The sequence below is a fragment of the Protomyctophum parallelum genome (genome assembly GCF_964188405.1).
Source record: "Protomyctophum parallelum genome assembly, chromosome: 9".
NCBI lineage: Eukaryota > Metazoa > Chordata > Actinopteri > Myctophiformes > Myctophidae > Protomyctophum > Protomyctophum parallelum.
In genome coordinates, this window is record NC_139706.1 from 28,793,622 (window position 1) to 28,813,639 (window position 20,018).

Here is a 20,018-nt window from a genome sequence, read left to right on the forward strand (position 1 = left end):
GTATGAGATGTTGAAAATAATAATTTTGACTCAAAATTAGATCACAGCACTAGGTATCAACCTTTGTAATTGGGGCCCAGTACTTCTGTAATGTGTGTCAGCCACCTATAGTTGCCTCCTCTGGGACAGCATATGGTATGCATGAAAGATGTAATTATGCTACTTTTGCTATTCACGGTCTGTTTAAGGCCTTAGATAAGAACATCTTCTATTACTGTCCACGGAAATGATTAATAACTAGTGTAGTGACCGCATTGTGAGACAGACTTATCAGACACAGGTGACATAACAAGAGTGATGCATTTCCAGTGGTGAGGCCAGATTGTCAGCTTTCTAAAGAATCATGGGGAGCTGCTGTCAATCTCCAAAGTCCTGTAACATTATCTCTCCTCAGCACACCTGCGGCAACCAGCCTTTCTGCCGAGTGGGATTGGGAGAATCAATAGAGATACTTTCCTCTTGTCCTGGAGCCTGCCATCTTCAGTCGGCTGGATTTCAAAATCTCATTTGTCACACAATAGTCCTAAAGTCCTGTCCACAAGAAATAGGCTAAGTAAGACAAAACACTGGAAAAAGACTCATCTTGGGTTGTTAATAATAAATAAATAATAATTCAGGACCCCTAGAATATAATTCAAAAATCCTTTATTTTACATGAACAATTACATTATATTGAAGACTGACCTTAATAATTTGCTGCTATTTTTATACAAGATGAGTCTTTTTCCAATGTTTTCTCTTTTCTGTCAGGATAATTTTAACCATCTTCAAAGAGTGTCTTGACTATTAGATCTGTGATTACATAATCTATTGTTTCCAGGTGAACATACTGTAACATCACGTAGACTACTCCAATTCATTTCGGAGTGGTAAATATAGTACAAGGTCTTAACCCATTCTGGGCGGGAACCCCTTTTGGTGTTTTAAACATTGTTATAATTTATCTATTTTTTTTTAACCCATTCTGAACGGGCACCCATTTTGGTGTCGGCATCATGTTATGCTTTAGCTATTGAAAAATAGCAGATCTACAAGCTCATATCGCGCCACCGAGTGGCGCGATACGAGCTTGTAGGTCTGCTATTTTTGAAAAATCGAAGAGCGACTGACATTTTTAGAATCTGATCTCAGGTCAGAATGGGTTCATCAGACCAGTGTGTGTCCGGCGGAAACCTCGTATGAATCTGATCTCAGGTCAGAATGGGTTAATCGTGAAAATATTTATTTCAGGAAAATGGAGGATTTAGAAGATTTCTTTTAAATTTTTAGGTCAGGCCTGAGGATTCTGTAAACGAGAAACAATGGTATGGTAAAGTGTCAGTGTGGACATGACATTTTATACTATATAGATATATAAATCTCTCATAAATCTATAATTAAAACCCTGATACAGTATCTAGTACCTCTCCAAGAAGCCTGCCAAATGTTATATGCATCCTACTCCAATTTGCACAGAACCTCCAGAGGTAAATGAGGACAATGAATCAAGTTGGCTGTCTAAAGCCAAGAATAATGATGATAATCATGACAATGATGTGAGCACCCAAACTGATGAATGACAACATTCAGTAAACATGTTGCGTGAGTGAGTGCAGTGGCAACAGGTCTATGGCAGTAGCAGTGGCATCAGTGGCATGCCCTGATGATTGAGATGGGTCATCGTCTGACATCAACCTCCGGGTGCCGAGGGAGTACGCTGAGCATTGAGCATTGAGCAACCCGCTGTGGGACCACTTTAACCTCTCCCTGAGGCTGGGGATGGTGCCTCAACTCTGGAATCCTCCAACATTGTCCGAGTACCCAATAATTAAGGAACTCCCCTCTGTCCTCAATGACTAAAGGCCAGTTTATACAGGCCACAAGACAAGGACAATGCCACACATCGTTGCTCTGCTTGGTACACATACAAATAACTCTCTGGAGTAACATCCATTCTGAGGACAATACTTAATGATACTGTATTGATTTTCTCTTGATCTTTGGGTTTACTGCATTTGGGGTCATCTGTATTGATGCTGCGTTTTGCTCTTGGTATTTGCCTACATTCAATGCTGTCCTCTATACATCCTTTTAACAATCCTGTAACGATTCTGTGCTATTCCAGCCTTTGCAGATTATATTTATAGACCACGTTGATAGTGAAGAATCTCCATTACTTTCCCCACCAATATTTGATTTGACGACATATTGATAAAAGAATAACACTTCAGTCTAATGACACATTAACTTATAGATGTTTGGACTGATACAGTTGTCGCAAACCCAATTTACCAGATGACAGATGTACAGCCTAACCAAAGTATTTTGTCATTTATATCTGCTTTACATAGGTTGTTTTTGATTAATATCCCACATTGCTATTGAAAGTGTGTGGTGCAGTACCTCCATTTATATGGAGGTAAACGATATGGCTCCCCAACATAAGTACATGAGTAGCATTGCTATAGTATTGTAATCCCAAAATGTAGTACATTTTAGTAGTTCTTAGTGACCCATTACACTTTAAGAACAAATAAAAACTACTAAAATAGTGTTGAGTGCCTGACAACACCACACTTTGTACATACTGAATATGAATAATTTATTAATGCACATTTTACAACTGATGATTATTAAACCGTCCCCCTTCATTACTTTAAAAGACCATTCAACTAAAAATCCTTGCACCTCAAAATCAATGACATTCAAAATCAGATTAGCAGTCTCTTCAGGCCAAGCTCGGCACAAAGTCTTTCTCCAAGTGAGTGTTATCAATATATAACTATTTAACCACTTAACCACAAACCTTTCATTTTAGACTTTTTACACTTCACGTATGACATGCCCAAAATTGGGATGCCAGGGTTAAAGTGGTTAATATCTAGTCCTATAAGTACATTTTGGTCTCTCTGATCCCTGACTGGTGGTAGAACAGCACCCAACCACCAGTCCTCTTCTTGTCCCAGTACAAGTACAAATCAGGTAGCTTGGTTGGCTGATGGGATGAAACTGCTCAACAGCCTCCAGAGTTCTCCAATCACCAGGCGTCGTTTCCTGGAAGCTTCCGAGCTCCACAGAGCAGAGTAAATCCACTTCCTTTACAAAAGCTATTGACCACGGGGCCTGTTGGTCAGTGCAAAGCATAGAGCAGCAGCAGAATTGTGCAGACACCAATGACTCCACCGAGGATGAGGGAGTCTCGCCTCTTCCGCAGGTTGACTCGTTGGATGAGGTTGTTGATGGCTGGGAAACGGTCTAGAAGACGTGCATGTTAAGGGACATTAAAAATATACTAAATGACAGGTTAAAAAAAAAGTTCACGTTTCTCATATATTATGCTACAATTTTGGTTTGTTTGTGCGACTTCTATTATCCAATTGGCTCCGAACTTACTTGGCACAAACATTGTTCATGGGGTCTGCCCTTTGACAAAGTACCGGTACTTTTGTCAGACATTGTACAGTTTATGTAATATTCCATTTTAGGCCAATATTTTGACCACTGCCCATCAGAACTGCCGCCCAATGCTGCATTGTATAGAGCCATTGAGATAGATCTCCTTTCACTCCATCGGGTCACAAACGTAGCCTCATTGCTGCAACTGTTCTATCTCAATGGCTCTGGAAGTGTATACGTCACTGTTTGTCATCAATGTCCGACGTGCTTTAACACAATTCCATTAATTATTTGCCATGTTTGTTGTAGCTTATTATATTTGTATAATGACACCCTACAGTAGACTGTAGTTAGTGTGGTTGCCTATGGGCAACCATACTATTGCTTTTCTGCCCTTTTATTTATTTTCTTGGTTCTTTTTATACTAGATAAACTTTATTTTGTCGTGTTACTCCTCCCACAGTTGTCGCACGCACTCGAGCCATACTGTATGTCAAAACGACGGGAATCGTGAATCGTGTGCTTGTATTTTGCTAAGACATTTGTTGGATAGTTTAATTGATATTAATTAATTAGTGCATTACATTTCCCCATAGACATTAATGGGAAAATGCAAAAACTCACTTTCAAGTATTTTTTCCTCTGAGACCGTAAGGGCTATACTTACAAGACTTGGAGGAGAAATTCATAATAATTACTAAAATTAATTACCGTAGAAGTATATCGGTCGGCCTCATGGTGGCTCTATAACAGCCAACTTTACGTTTTGGGGTATAACTCTTGAACCGTAGGTCGTAAAATCTAAAAATGTTTTTTTCCCTGGATTCCTTGGGTCATGACGCATCTCCCCATATAGGCCACGCCCATTTGCGTCTAGATAGATTTCCCGCCATTTTGCATTTTGTTCAAAACACACTTTTGGATCCTCCACCTACATATTTTGTCCAAATCTCACAGAAATCGTTACACATGATCTCGGGACCTATCCGATTAAAACAGCACAGTCAGAATTTCGATATTCCGTATCGTTCGTCTGTAATCAGCTTCCGAAGTGAGTGGGAGGGGCCTATTTTACAAAAAAAGCCACAATTCACGCACGGAATGTCCGATCCATCCCAAATATGAATCACATGTCGAGGGTGGCTTAATCAACGCAGAGCCAAAAGCAATTCCATTTTCGACAGGTGCGATGTAGGCAACCACACTTTGCAATTTCCCAGAATTGCCTCTTTCTAGTTTATTTTGTGACTGTGGTGCTGGTGTGTAACAGCAATAGTGTCAGACCAATCACACACAATGGATGTCAATTTATCGTCAGAAGTAGGATAAATTCCATTCCCATCACCACTAAAGTCTGTGTTTAATTTGTTCATGGTTCATTTTGGTTGTGGAAAATAAGGAGGGAATAACTATATGAAACAACTTGCTCTGTGATTCATTAAAAAACGTTTTGCCCAAAGGGTGCTATTTTCTAGTTAAAGTATAGAACCACCAACACACCATGAACTTTATAGATTATTTTCAATTTCCAGCAAAGGATCTTTCTCATCATCATGTGTCACATCACAGAGATTTGAATTATTGTAAATTGTCTATTTTCATTTTTACTTTTTTCATGTGTACAGAGTGATAACACATGTTATAGAGGCTATTTTGCACTGATGAATGACAACACAGATGAAAACAGAGGTGTGTCTTGACCTTTGGTGTGACCATTGGGCACAAAACGATTGAAAACCACTGCCATAAGGATACTGGCCAAAGTGTTGACCTTGCTCTGGATGGACTTCAGCACTCCCCTTTGTGAGGTCATGTTTTCCTTGGTTGCCATGGCAATACTGGTGAGGAAGGGGAGTGGGGGGTGGCACAAGAGAGAGAGAGAGAATATGTTGAAACATAACATTGCAGTTCTCATCTCCACATGGTTGTAAAATGCTTTCAACCATGCACAAAAAAAATGCGATAGGTCCCACAAGTGTCATTAACCTGCCTAGCGAATGGACAATAGTGGTGGAAACACCATTAGTAGTGCAGCTATGGAAGGAGTGATCATTCAAAATGAGGTTACAATTGGACGAGAAGTAGTAGTAAATGCAGGAGATCCCAGCCTGCAGAGAATGATTCTTGTTGGGTGTAAGAAGAGTCAGTGGTATTTTCCTTCAGCTTAGTGTTTCTGTGCCTGATTTTCACGTAGCCGTGCATCGGTATCACACACCAGAAATAGATAAAAAAGATCTACAACATCAGAAGCTATTTTTGTCACATGACACCCATCTATCTATCTATCTATAAATGCACCAAGTCTGTGTGTATGTACAGTACGTCTGTAATCCACGTAACTCGAGAACCGTTCGTTCCACAGACTTCAAATTCATCACACGCGATCCACATCCCCACAGGGAGTGCTGTGCCCAGAGTCGGTCGGACCCAAAGTTGTCCAGAACCGCCACAAAAGGCCTGATCACCCCCCAACGGGCACTGTTCTAGTTTAATCAGGCATAAGTGTCTATACATGGGTGTATGTGGTACAGAATATGTGTGTAAGTAGTGCAGTACAGTTTGGCCCTGAATTTATAGTCGTATAGAATTGCCATCATAATGTACTTCTCACCCTCGAAGTGAGGCTTCAGCATCTTTGAAGGCAGGAAAGTGCATCTGGGCAATTGGCAGGAAAAGCCCAGCCTCTTCACTCTGCTTCTGTGGCATCGGTTACACAAGCTAATCAATATCAACTGCTAAAGCCCACATCTCAGCCCCTCACTGGAGCTGGTGATGCCGAGTGATAAGACAGAAGAAACCAGCTGCTACTGCATCCTACTCCTTCAACGCTATCCACTCTCACTATAGAAAGTTTGATCGTAGAAGACGCTAAAATGTTTTGCCGCATACAGGCTAATTCGGGAGATATTATAATTGGGCAGAGGGCTAACTAAATCTGTTTAAATCCATCTGGATACAACACAGTAACTTAAAGAGGCCATGGTCCCTTTCATTCGCAGGATTTTTTGTGAAGTGCTAATAAATCAAAAAGTCTATTTCACAGCACACTAATTCTCCATCTTATTTTAGCAGTGTGAAGGCTTCAGGAGCCCGGCCCCATTTAAAACGCCATCCCGCTAAGACTTCTTTAATTCATGCAGCTCACACCAGCTGGAGCATAAGCAGATGACATATCTAGGCATATAGTGTAAGTAAGATTAACAAACAAGGTTGGCTCTAATTGATTTGCACTTGCAGGTTTGATGATACAACAGTGAGGCCTCAGCCACGTGCCAAGCAGTTACTGTAAGTAGTCAGCCCTGGGGACAAGCTACAGTATCTCTAGTCCTGGGCGACAGGGTCCCAATGGAAGACAAGCTACCTCTAGTCCTGGGTGACAGGGTCCCAATGGATGACATAGATGTTACCTCTAGGTAAACAAGGATGTTTACATCTAGCTGGCAACTTATAAAAAAGCATATCGGTAAAACCTCCAAACAATAAAATAGCATGTGAGTGAGTGTCTATATACACACCCAAAGACATCAAAACCTGTGAACACAAACATAGACAATTTGTGTGTTAGAGTTAGGTTGCATCATTGTATGTTTAAGTAGCTTGCAAAAACAAGGGTCTCGATGTGTGAGGGTGTGTGTAGTCTACAGAGATATGGAGAGAGAGGGATAGACAGAAAGAGATGATATGACAGATAGCGATGATCCCATGCCATCCCTTGAGGGTTAAAGTTGCTGACAGTCCCCAGCTCAGGCCAGGGACATCTCACAGCTGTGGATCATGTTCACAGTGAGGAGAAACACATTTGCTGACTCCAACAGCTATATAGGCATTGTAATCATCATGATGTGAAATTTAAAAAGAATTGTTGATATGACATCCCAGCTCTGATGTGTAATAATTACACAAAAGCTAAACAAATCTAGGCTCTACCGTTTTGGATTTTACTTACTCTGAGATGTCACTGTACTTGCTTTTGCGTTAATGTTTATTATTATTATTTCTTTACATCACTGTTGTGAGTCGGAGAATCAATCTAGTCTGCCTGGTTACCATTACGATATGACATTTAATACAAAATCACAACCATTATGTGGTTTGATAATAAAATTAGGGAGGGAAACAGGAAGTAAAATTGGCTGAAGATAGGCTACAGGTCTGTAGGATCGGATACGTTACACAGTGGAAGAACTGATGTACAGTAAATTAACAACTACCCTTTTTTCCTCTGTGTATGAAGAAACAATCCAATATGTTTAGATTGATCTATTAATTCAATGTGCAACAATACATTGTAATCAATGAAAAGTGAAAACATTAGTTCAGATCATTATTCTTTGCAAAATGTACTTTCATTCAGCAAAATGTTTTTAAATGCACATCCCACATCATGGTTGCAGTTTGTCCATATTGAACAGTGCAACAGGTCCTTTCTTTTTACAGCCTTGTGAGCTGCCATCAGCCATCACTTTTGTTTTTTTTTAAAGAGTACCTTGTACCCCAATGAAACACAAGCATAATGATTGATGATATTTGGCTTCATTCACCAAACGTGGATAATCATATTTGATGATAAAGTGTGAATATTTTTGTTCATCAAATTGGTATGATATATGATATGATATAGTACGTTATTGTCAGTTTGCACTGAAATGTATAGTAGTACACCGTCCTGTTTATGCCCATGGTGGTTTTCTGTAATCTGAGATGTATTCTTTTCCATCTACTATTATACTACACTACTACTGGACAGCTGACAGTGCAGTCTCTACAAATGTTGCACTTAATCCTTTTATCCAAATCTGACAGCTCCACAGTGCCCTGTTCTTCAGTGTCCTGCCCTCTGCGTTTCTTATAAAAAGTACCTACTTGGGTTGCACTCAAAATTATAACATACTAGGGAATTAGGGATCCTAATAAACTAAACTAGTCCATGTTTTTCCACATAGCATTTCACTTGAGGATATAAAATAATAGCTTGTTAATTGTTTAGAGATACATTTCCAAAGTGCTGAATCAGCAAACTCACTAAATGATTAACGGTTATAGAAATACATAAATTAATCTAAACATGATGCGGCACTCAAGTCTAGTGCACTCTTTACATTATACGGGTTAGCTGTCAACTAATTGCATTTAACGGTCAACACAAAAAGTCATCAGCATGTTGATTTTAACATGCAAGGATTAGCTTCTAAATTCTACTATTCAATTTGTTTAATTGATCATGTCTGATTGTCTGTATGGTATATATACACTATACCCGAGATGACAATGTCTGGCTAAGCAACGGCTACTTTGTGCACTGATATAAGTGATCATCCTATCTACTGTAAGCCCCTCAATCAAATCAAATCTTATTATGGCAAAATGTGTGATATCAGCAACCTTAAATGACAGAAGTGATGTCTCACCTTATTGTGTCATCCATCAGCCGGTCAGAACTGTAAACAAGGAAAGAGAGGGAGAAAGAGGAAAAGGGGAGAAGAGAGAAAACATTGGTCACTAGTTAGCTACTATATGTTATTATAATAATTGCGAAAGGAATGCAGCAATATAATACTAAAAAGTCAAACTCAAAGTGGGGTCCGTGACGTGGACCTCAGGGATTCTTAGCCCCTTTTGGGACCCTAGTTTAGCTTGTCTGTATTTGGGATGTCGATGGCTAACTACTAACTACAAACTATGGTACAATAAAAGCATATCAGCATATGATGTATATTTGAGAGAGAAAAACTAAAAGGGATTTTATTTTTAGGCAAAATCGAACAGCCCTACTACTGTGGATTCCTGATGCAACTGTATGAGTACTGTATAACTTCTCAGTGTTGACACTTCTGGTGCAGTCAAGCACAAACGTATTAAACTTTGATTACATGTCATGTCCTGCACACAAGCTCATCTGTCAAAGAATAGCTTTCCCTCATATAAGCGACTCAACTCCAGAAAGGTCTGAGAAAATATGGCATTTTTTTATGGATAACACGGAAGAAACAAGCAAAGCCATATATTTTCTTACCAAGAAACAACACAATTACCTCAGCCATATAAAATGTCAGCCTCAGAGCTCTAAATGAAACACTTTTACTGCTGCATTCAATAAGCATCACACCTATGAAAATGTCAAGCAGTGAGTGACTTCCACCTTTGCTGCAATTTGACTAAAGTGACGTATTACGGTACAGTATATACTGTGAGAGAAGTATCAAATCCATCAATAAATTCCTAATAAAAAAAACGTCACACAGCAAACAGGGGAAATGGCATTACATTTCAGCAGTGATGTGGTACAAAGCGGGTTGATTTTCCCCTCCTAGTGCTCGTTTGTACACTGATTAACAGTGTGTTTGCTTGCTCATTACTGAAAAACTATATAACTAACTATAAGCAAGATTGACGAGTTATGTTAAAACAAAGAGTGCCAAAATAAACACAAATGGGTAGAAATACAAACGTATCACCAGCTTGGATGGGCATGTTGCCACTAAAGAGGCCATATGGTCTCATCTGACTGACACTGAAGCACACCTTCCAGACATTACATTCTGTAATAAACCGCTCAATCTAAAGCCTGTTTAAATCACCTCACTCCATTCTCTGTGAATGACTTGGCATTGCTTTCATTCATTTTCAGACTCAAGAATGGCATTGGTTGATGAAGACATTAAGCAAACAAGGTTAGAAAGAACTGTGTGACTAATAGTTAAAAATTGCTGTGATTCTGTGCTGACATGGCTATTGCTGGTCTCTCAGACTACAGAGGAACAGCCCTGTTTGTTGGAGAGGTTAATTGTGTGGGTCCACAACCACAACACCAGAAGGAGTTCAACAAACCATGTACAACCCAGATTCGGCACAAACAAGAGACTAAATTCATTTCACTCCTATGCCACCACAATGTGGAACACCCTACCAAGAGTCATTAAGACATGTGAATCCCTTGACTCCTTCAAAACCGCTCTCAAAGGGCACCTACAGACGGCTGCAATTCGAAACTGGCCCCCTGAAATCATCTCTTCTGTGGTGTAGGCAGGGGATCAAATGCCCCAAATATCCATACTTGAACTACACATGCTTGTACTACAAACACACAAAATGATGAATGCCGCTCCAGGAGCATCAGTGGATGCAGGCACTGCCATCTTTTGCCACCTGGTGTACTCAAAGAGACAGATAGATGACTGGAAACGTCCACAAGTGTGTAATGAGCCGCCCCTCTGTCTGACCTTCCAATTTTATGGTTAGAGGGAGGCAGCATTACATTGTGTGTGTGTGTGTGTGTGTGTGTGTGTGTGTGTGTGTGTGTGTGTGTGTGTGTGTTATTTTTAGCTGGCAAGCATGTCTACTGATATCAAGGTCTATGTGCTGAGCTAGCACTTTTGCGTTCCAACAAAAGTCGGGCACTCTTCCAGAGTTGTGGCAATATTTAGCTTGTCAAGAATTATGAGTGTAAAGAGAGCAATGAGAGAGGGGCAGTTTGATGAGCTATTACTGTAGATGTGGAAGGAATTAGGGTTTTGCAGAATGTTTAATTTAGTCCAACAGTTCAACCTTAGTTATGAAATAAAGGACACTAAACCAGAAAACCCAAGTCAAATCATTTTGATGATTAAGTTGATATCTGAGTGACCTGCATTGATAATTATCATCTTGTAGAAGATGATACACACACGCCCGCGGACCCCCAGCGAACACACACACATGCCCACGGCCCCCCAGCAAACACACGCACACGCCCACGGACCCCCAGCAAACACACACACATGACCACGGACCCCCAGCGAACACACACACATGGCCACGGACAGCGGCGTCAACTCCGGGGGTGCTCAGGCGCAGAAGCACCCACGGGCAAAATAATAAGCGGCCCCAATATCAATATGCAGAAGCAGAATATGCACCCACTGTCCTGACTGAAATGTCCCTTCCCCAGGCCAGTGGTCATGTTTTCATGCACGTAGTCACTGTAAGTCACATACCTTTACGGGGGGTTGTGGGCGCTTGGGCCAGATAGGTGTTGGGCCGCTGCCCATGGGCATTCAAATGCTATTAAGGTGGCTTTTGTTCTGCTGCCAGGTAGAGCGTATAAATGTTGCATACAGTACAGTACAGGATTTATTTCCATTTGACTACGATGATGAAGCACCCTCCAGCCAAGAAGAGATTTGTCCAGTCCATGCTACAATTCGGCGCCGCCGCCGCCGGCTAAAACACACCCTAACTAGTCCTTAATATCTACGGAAAACCCACCAATAAGCCCTTATCCAACACAAATTAATTAATTTTTTCTCAAGCCGCACAATTTCACTGGAGCGCAGCGCTTATATGTACGCAGACAGCACATGATACAGGCCTACGCATGTCCCGTCCCAAACACTGAGGACAATGAGGAGGTAAAGTAAACTTGTTTATAATGTGTCAATTATGTATAATGGTGCGCACTCACCATGAATCCAAGCAGAGGTCCTCACAAGTATAGCCGCCACAGTCCCAATGGCACGTGAGCAAAAAGTTGATATCTAACTTTGGCTATAATCAGCCAAATCTCAACCGATTGGTATAATTCCAAATGGTATACACTCAATGAAATTTATATTTTCCATTTTTCATGGGTGTATAAGTCATAGAGCCAGAGAAAGGAGAGATATGGTAGGGGAAGCACTAACCCCTGTTAGCCATGCAGCCTATATGTTTCATGAGCTGTGGTGGCTTGCACTCTCTCAATTAGGGATTTAGTGGTTAATTTCACTGATGTGTACAACCTTTATTCAAATAGTTGCAAATGTATTAATTAAAAGACTGAGCATGTATGTTTGATATAAGGCCATCATGTCATTTAACACTAATTCTTTACTGTAATATTGTCTGGGCTGCTACATATTCAACAAATCTCACTAAATTACTCTTTATTAAATATTCACTATCACCCATTGACAAAGTAAATGTTTTTCAGACCTGTTTATTTATGTTTCACAATTTTTTCCGTGTTACTTCTGACATTCACTCCACCCCACAAGGCAAAGAGATGATTTTGAATTACCCTATTGTCGCACTTCCAAACATCAATCTTTCATCAAATTTAGAGGCCCTCATCTATGGAATTCCCTAGATGCGTCACTTAAATCCTCATTATCCTTGCCAATATTCAAGAAACATCTAAAGAATTATCTTATTTTTTCCTCTCTGTAGATTACATGATTTACTTTGATGTGTTATATTTTCTTTTGTGTGTTTGTTGTTGTATTGTTTATTTCCCCTTTTTGTGCAGTCTGTGTTTTTATTTCTTTATTGCACAGCTGCCCGTGTGCGGTTAGGGTTAGGTTAGTGTTTTGGTAGGGTTTCAGACTAATGACTTTCGGACTCTCATGCCTGCACCAAGGACTGTCTAAAGAGGACAAGAAGCGAAGACCGTACGGGCGCTCACATGGTGCTCCATGGAAGGAAAGAAACATGCGCAGTTGCAGACCAAGGAAGCTGAACGCGGAAGTGTTGGCTGCATAAAGCCCATTGCGCATGTTTCTTTCCTTCCATGGAGCACCATGTGAGCAACATGGCGGCGCCCTTACGGTCTTCGCTTCCTGTCCTCTTTATACAGTCCTTGGCCTGCACCCGGAACAGAATGGCGGAAAAGGGCAGGACCTACAAACTGTATATGGGAATGATCCAAAGAATCCATGGCCATGGCCAGTTCTTCATTGGCCTACACGACATAATCCCCAGCCTCATGCCATTCCGGTAACACGGAGATAACAATGAAATTGTTCTGATCCAATTTTACTTCAATGGGTGGTTGGTAATCTTGTCCAGGTCATTGGAGTGGTCAAGTATTGACACATGGCATTTGTCATGGGCCAATCCATGTCTTGATCTACTTATTGATGTATTTATGTAACGATTTGTTAATGCTTAACAGCTTTTAATGCTCGATTCCCTGGATTATTTTCTAAAGTTGGGTTGATATCATGCCGTAATACTTATATAATAGTTTCTATAGTCTACACATTTTCTTATATCAGGATGTTGCTGAAAATAAATAGCATTATCGTAGCCTGGGCCTGGAATTGCTTCCCCCCCATCCATAAATTCACTATTTTATAGTTTTTGTATGACAGCGGTACAACATTTGCAAAAAAAAAAAATAGCCCTGCTTCTACACGAAGGTGGGAGAGGCAATACAGGGGCAGCTGGAAGAGAAAAGTGAACCCTCAGCTGTTGCCCGTCTGCTCATGGTGCACACCCTGTAAATCACAGCTTATATAGAGGCATACATAGGGAGGGGAGGTGCTGTGAGCTGCGGCAAATACTGATTCATGGCGTTTTCATATGCATCAATGAGATGGGCCACAGGATTTATACATTGCACGTTCTATCAGGATAAAGTTGCACTGAAGGGGAGAGAGGCTTTAGCTATTGGTTTGCATGTGTGTGTGTGTGTGTGTGTGTGTGTGTGTGTGTGTGTGTGTGTGTGTGTGTGTGTCTGCAGTGTTGCTGCACTGGGTGACTTGCCTTTCCCCTGTAGGATGGGGCTCAAGTCTGCTGCAGTCATTAAATTACTCATTAGAACCCACGTACTGTGATAAACCCTCTCTCTCTCTCTCTGTCTCACACAGACAGAGAGACACACAGACACACGTGTGTGTACAGCCCGCACACCAAACTAATATAACTAACATAATTTCAACTTCCCTATAAAATAAATCAAATGGGAGTATTACAAAACATATATTTATTTTTCATGAATTGAAATTTAGGGGTTAGAGGTTGGGAGTCTTGGGACAGGCACCTTCCAATAGGAAGTAACATAACAAGGATGGTTTTTATATATTTAATTTTATATTATCTCAATTATTGTATTGTATATGTATTGTGATAAATTAGACCACACTATGACATTACTACAGTGAAAAGTCTGAACACTAAATTGTTTTTTTTTTCATTGTGGGACTGCAATTTGAACCAATTCGGTAGAATGGCCCATATCAAACTTCAACAATACATGTACTTTCCGAGACTTGTATATAGATGGCCAATTTGCAGAATTTGGAGATTTGTGTGCAACCTATTACCTGCGACAATCTGACCGGTTTAGTTATTTTCAGGTTCGACACTTTGTTAAAACCCACTCTCCAACATTCCCGCAGTTAACTATGCGGTCGGGTGTGGAGGTCTTTATGCCTGCAGCAAGCCTAGCTAGAGGTGTTGTTTCTTGTCTCTATGAGACTATCCCCCGCAGAGACCCGGGTTTGGATAAGATCAGGGCAGGCTGGGAGGCCGAATTTCCATCGCATTGAATCGCATTTTCAGATGAGTGGTGGGAGCAGGCAACGGAGAGGGTTCATTCTTCCTCTTCCTGTGCTAGGCTTAGCCTCATTCTGTTTAAAGTTCTCCACAGAACTCATTACAGTAAAGCAAGGTTATCTAAAATATATCCGGGCATGACGGATAGTTGCGATAGATGTTCACAATCACCAGGGAATCTGTCCCACATGTTCTTGTCTTGCCCCAAATTGATACCATTCTAGAAATCTTTCTTTGACATAATTTCTGAAGTGCTGGAGACAACCATTTTGCCTTGCCCCCAAATTTCAATTTTTGGAATCCCGGAGGAGGATGTAGTTTTACCCAGAAAGCAACTTAATGTTATTGCCTTCGCCTCATTAATCGCCTGCAGGAGGATACTTTTACAGTGGAAGGCTGAGTCCCCTCCCTCGGCTAAATCATGGTTGATTGATGTTATGTCCTTTCTGAAACTTGAAAAGATCAAATTCACAATTCGAGGTACAACCATTGGCAACCTTTAATATCGTATGTAAGCAGTTTAGAATCACTTTCACCTGACTGAAGACACATGGTGTTGGTGTGCGGATCTCTACTTGGTGCAATATATATAGCATAATATGTCGGAAATCATTACACATGAGAGTCGAGAAATTAGCCAATTAAGCGCTTTATCTCTTTATATGTATATATATATAGTTTTTCTTTTTTTTATTATTTATATATATATATATATATATATATATAATTATTTTTATTTAATATTACTTTGTTTTATTTTTATTTACCTGTTTGTATTATTGTTAATCTTACCCCCCATTGAAGTTGTTTATTAACCATAACCATGTGATCCCTTTCTTTGTGTCTTAGTATGTCTGTATGTTGTGTGTATTGCTTTGTACTCAAATTATTGTTTTTTATACCTGTGTTTGTATGTTGTTTATATGTCTGGCCTCATGGGGAAAGATGGTGGGTGGGTGGGGAGGACTGGGAAAGGAGTTGTGGGAGAAAATGTAAAAAACGAAGAGTCGTATTCTCTTTCTGTGAAAACTGCATATGATGTCAAACTCTTTGAATAAAATGTACTTAAAAAAAAAAAAACAATACATGTACTGCCTCTGATGCATTCCCAACTTGCAGTTTGGAGTTGTCCGGTGCAAGGGCACCGGACTAGTACATAATACTGATGTGAGGTATGCTGCTGAGATGGTGAACAATGGCAGGGTGTCATTATAATTTCCTGTTTGCTAATTCACAACTACTACTACTACTTTGGTGTTGACATTTATGAAAAGGCTACAGTGAATTTGGTTCATGGAAGTTGTTGTAGGCTATGTGGGGATTATCCGATGCGATCTGACATGTATCTTGCCTTGCACCCCCCCCCCCCCCCCAGCCCCTCCCACCCCTCACTGGGGAAAAGTCCGTTAGTAGTAGTGCAAGCCTGGCTCAGGGAGTAGGACGCCCCTGCCTTGCAGAGTCCCTAGGCACTTTGGACTTATCATGTCCTGTGTTTTCGAAATCATGCACCTTGTCATGGGTGATTTCTTGTGATTTTCTTGGGTGATGTGGGTTATGCCAAATGGGTGTATAGGTGACATTGTTTGTGGTGCTCTATATCAGGGGTTCCCAACCTTCATATTACCATAACATGTTTGCGGATCGGCGTGGTACTGCACCCAACCAGCATAAAACTAGCTGGGTGCAGGTACAGTATTAAACTGAGCCTTCCATGACTTTGGTCTGATGGAGATTATATACTTCCAAGAAAACTTTGCCCATTTGAACACACGCTTGACGTCAGGAGTGTACACTTTATATATATATATAATGTACACTTTATATATACAGTATATAGTATATGATGTCCTCACATCAGAACAATGGGGCAAACAAATTGGCAATATTTCCATTTAAATCCTACAACCCCCTCCCCAGTCCCCATAATGGAAAATTGGCTAATCTGACACCTGTCCAGATTAAAAAAGAACTAGAACTGCACTCTGTCGAGTGCATACTTGCTTGTTGCACACTAGTAGGCCATAAATGGCCAACTAGTGCGCAAGCAGAGCGCGCATGTAATGTTTTCGCCCGCTGTAAACTGCCAAATCTCAGTATCTCTGTGAAGGAATGTTTGAAATGATTAATGTTTAGATGTAATTATTTGCTACCTACTATACATGTAAACATTTAGTATTAAGTATGATTCTAGTTTCTATCTATATAAGAAATACTGTTTTATCGTTGTAGATATATTCTGGATCCCTTTTTTATTCAGAGAAAAATAAATCACTTATATGTGTTGAAAAAAAAAGGTATATAAACTGAATTAAAATATGTTATACAGTATACTTTTTCTGTAAACGGTGGAATCTCAATATCTCTGTGAAGGAACATTTGAAATGTGTAATTATTAGGTGTAACTATTTACTACCTATCTAATTTATGTATGTAAACGCCTATAAAAAAAAGTATATAAACTGAATTAAAAATTTAATTTTAATTTTAAATCTATTTCATGTTAGACTATAGTGATATTAATACTAAATCATGGTCAGAGTAATATGTGTCTCTAACTTCAATTTCTATAATAATACTTTCACATTTGTTAAAATATACATGATCTAAAATATTTCCGTAATCTGTAGTTGGATTTGTATTTAATTGTTTAAAGCCTAATTTTGACATGTAGGTCTTTATACTTCTTTCTATCTTAGTATTATGGTCTTCATTGAAATCTCCTATTATCAAAATTGCAGAAGTCGGAGATGATATATACTGTACCATGTATTCGAGAAATGTGTTTAATTTTGAAAGCTCTGTTTTAGGTGATCTGTACATAAGAATGATATATAGATTTTTATCTTTTACATGTATACATATATGTTCTACTTTCTCTAATATCCTGCTTTCAGTTGGAATTTCTTCAATGGAAATATCTTCTTTTATAGCAAACATAACTCCCCCACCTATATCTTTTTCTCTATATCTTTTCCTCATCCGCAGAAAAACATCAAATCTGTGCCCGTATTGCTGGATCAATGATGACGAAATTACCATATTTCTTACGTCATCATTTAGAGCTAGTCATACACGTATTTCTTACGTCATCATTTAGAGCTAGTCATACATCAAATCTGTACCCATATTGCTGGACCGATGATGACGAAATGACCATATTTCTTACATACACACCACGTACTCTAGTCCCAGCAGATCAGGCACAATTTGGTAAATTATTTTTTTATTGATTATGTATATAGTATACGTATGACTAGCTCTAAATGATGACGTAAGAAATATATATAGTATATATATAGTATACTGTATAAAGTGTGTAGTTGTAAGTTGATTAGCGGTATTCTGTGGTCACTTTGGTCCAAAAACCGTGACAGCCGTTCCGCCATTTCAGGACCCCCCCAGAAAAACATCAAATCTGTGCCCGTATTGCTGGACCAATGATGACGAAATGACCATATTTACAATTTACAATTTAGGCATTTAGCAGACGCTCTTAATCCAGAGCGACTTACATTTAAGCAAGAACAAAAGCATGGGAATACATCACATAAAAGCATTTATCATGAAACATGCGTAAGCTAAGAAAGTAACAGTGGAATATCTATATAATGAAACTATACATACATATAATGAAACTATACATACACTATACATATAATACTATATATACATATAAACTATACATATTTACTACTATGCTATACATATGTACTATGGCGTGCTATGACTAAATACAATACAATTATAGTGCTGTCTACATAACATGCTATAAGTCTGTATCAAATGCTATCTAAGGCAACATAAATGCTATCTAAGGGGGTAGGGTAAGTGCTATGGGCCATGATGGAGTCTGAAAAGGTGGGTTTTCAGGCTACGGCGGAAGATTGGGAGTGATTGGGAGTGATGCTGCAGTTCTATTTCTTACGTCATCATTTAGAGCTAGTCATACACATACACACACATTTGAGGCTTACGCAGAAAAACATCAAATCTGTGTCCGTATTGCTGGATCAATGATGACGAAATGACCATATTTCTTACGTCATCATTTAGAGCTAGTCATACACGTATTTCTTACGTCATCATTTAGAGCTAGTCATACATCAAATCTGTGCCCGTATTGCTGGACCAATGATGACGAAATGACCATATTTCTTACATACACACCACGTACTCTGGTCCCAGCAGATCAGGCACAATTTGGTAAATTATTTTTTATTGATTATGTATATAGTATACGTATGACTAGCTCTAAATGATGACGTAAGAAATATATATAGTATATATATAGTATATAGGCATATACTATATATGTATACATATATACTCTATACTCTATACTGTATAAAGTGTGTAGTTGTAAGTTGATTAGCGGTATTCTGTGGTCACTTTGGTCCAAAAACCGTGACAGCCGTTCCGCCATTTCAGGACCCCCCCAGAAAAACATCAAATCTGTGCCCGTATTGCTGGACCAATGATGACGAAATGACCATATTTCTTACGTCATCATTTAGAGCTAGTCATACACGTATGTGTATGACTAGCTCTAAATGATGACGTAAGAAATACGTGTATGACTAGCTCTAAATGATGACGTAAGAAATATGGTCATTTCGTCATCATTGGTCCAGCAATACGGGCACAGATTTGATGTTTTTCTGGGGGGGTCCTGAAATGGCGGAACGGCTGTCACGACAAATGGACCAGGCCGATCACATTACTTGCGCGCTCTGCTTGCGCAAGTAATGACACCCGTGTGAAGTAAGTGGTGACCCAGTTCCTGCGAGCCACCCTGTGTCCGAAACGGTCGAGAAATGACAGAGTTACCGTGTGGGGGTCCTCGGGGGTCCCCGGAACATCCAGACCCCCAGGAACGCTCCCAGGGGTCCAGGCCGGTTCCGGCGAGCCTGAAACGGTTGAGATATGACAGAGTTGTGGGGGTCCCCAGGGGGTCCCTCTACTGTACTGTACTGATACACATGAAATGCAATTTCTGTGCTCAGACACAGCCAGCCAGCCACCCAGCTACCCAGCCAGCCAGCCAGCCAGCCAGGCACACACAAAGCTACTTACCCCCTTATGGCTATTGACGTAATTGACGTAACGAATAAAAAAAATCCACCATTACCCTTGACGTAAATGACGTAATCGCTTTATTCCCTATAATCGGGGGCTTAATGTAGCAAAATGTAGCAACCTTTAGCTTGTTTGGCTATAACGGCCGATGTAATCTACCTAAAACCGTCCGAAATCCGCACGCACTAACGCAGTCTTTATGTGCATCGCTGCGTAAAATGCAATATTTGGGGCTTGATTAGAGCTTAATTTGACACATGTACAGTAACACATTG

General features: G+C 39.9%; 1 protein-coding gene across 1 annotated transcript in view; it reads right to left on the minus strand.

Moving 5' to 3' along the window:
• Nucleotides 1-1,241: 1,241 nt before the first annotated feature.
• LOC310865116 (Golgi SNAP receptor complex member 1) overlaps nucleotides 1,242-20,018 on the minus strand; it is a 39,577-nt gene continuing 20,800 nt past the window's right edge. The window contains exons 7-9 of the mRNA XM_083774120.1: nucleotides 8,784-8,813; nucleotides 5,131-5,213; nucleotides 1,242-3,234 (exon numbers count right to left, since the gene is read on the minus strand). Of these exons, the coding sequence (XP_083630246.1) occupies nucleotides 3,110-3,234; nucleotides 5,131-5,213; nucleotides 8,784-8,813 (238 nt within the window). The 3' untranslated portion in view covers nucleotides 1,242-3,109. The remainder of the gene's footprint in view (nucleotides 3,235-5,130; nucleotides 5,214-8,783; nucleotides 8,814-20,018) is intronic.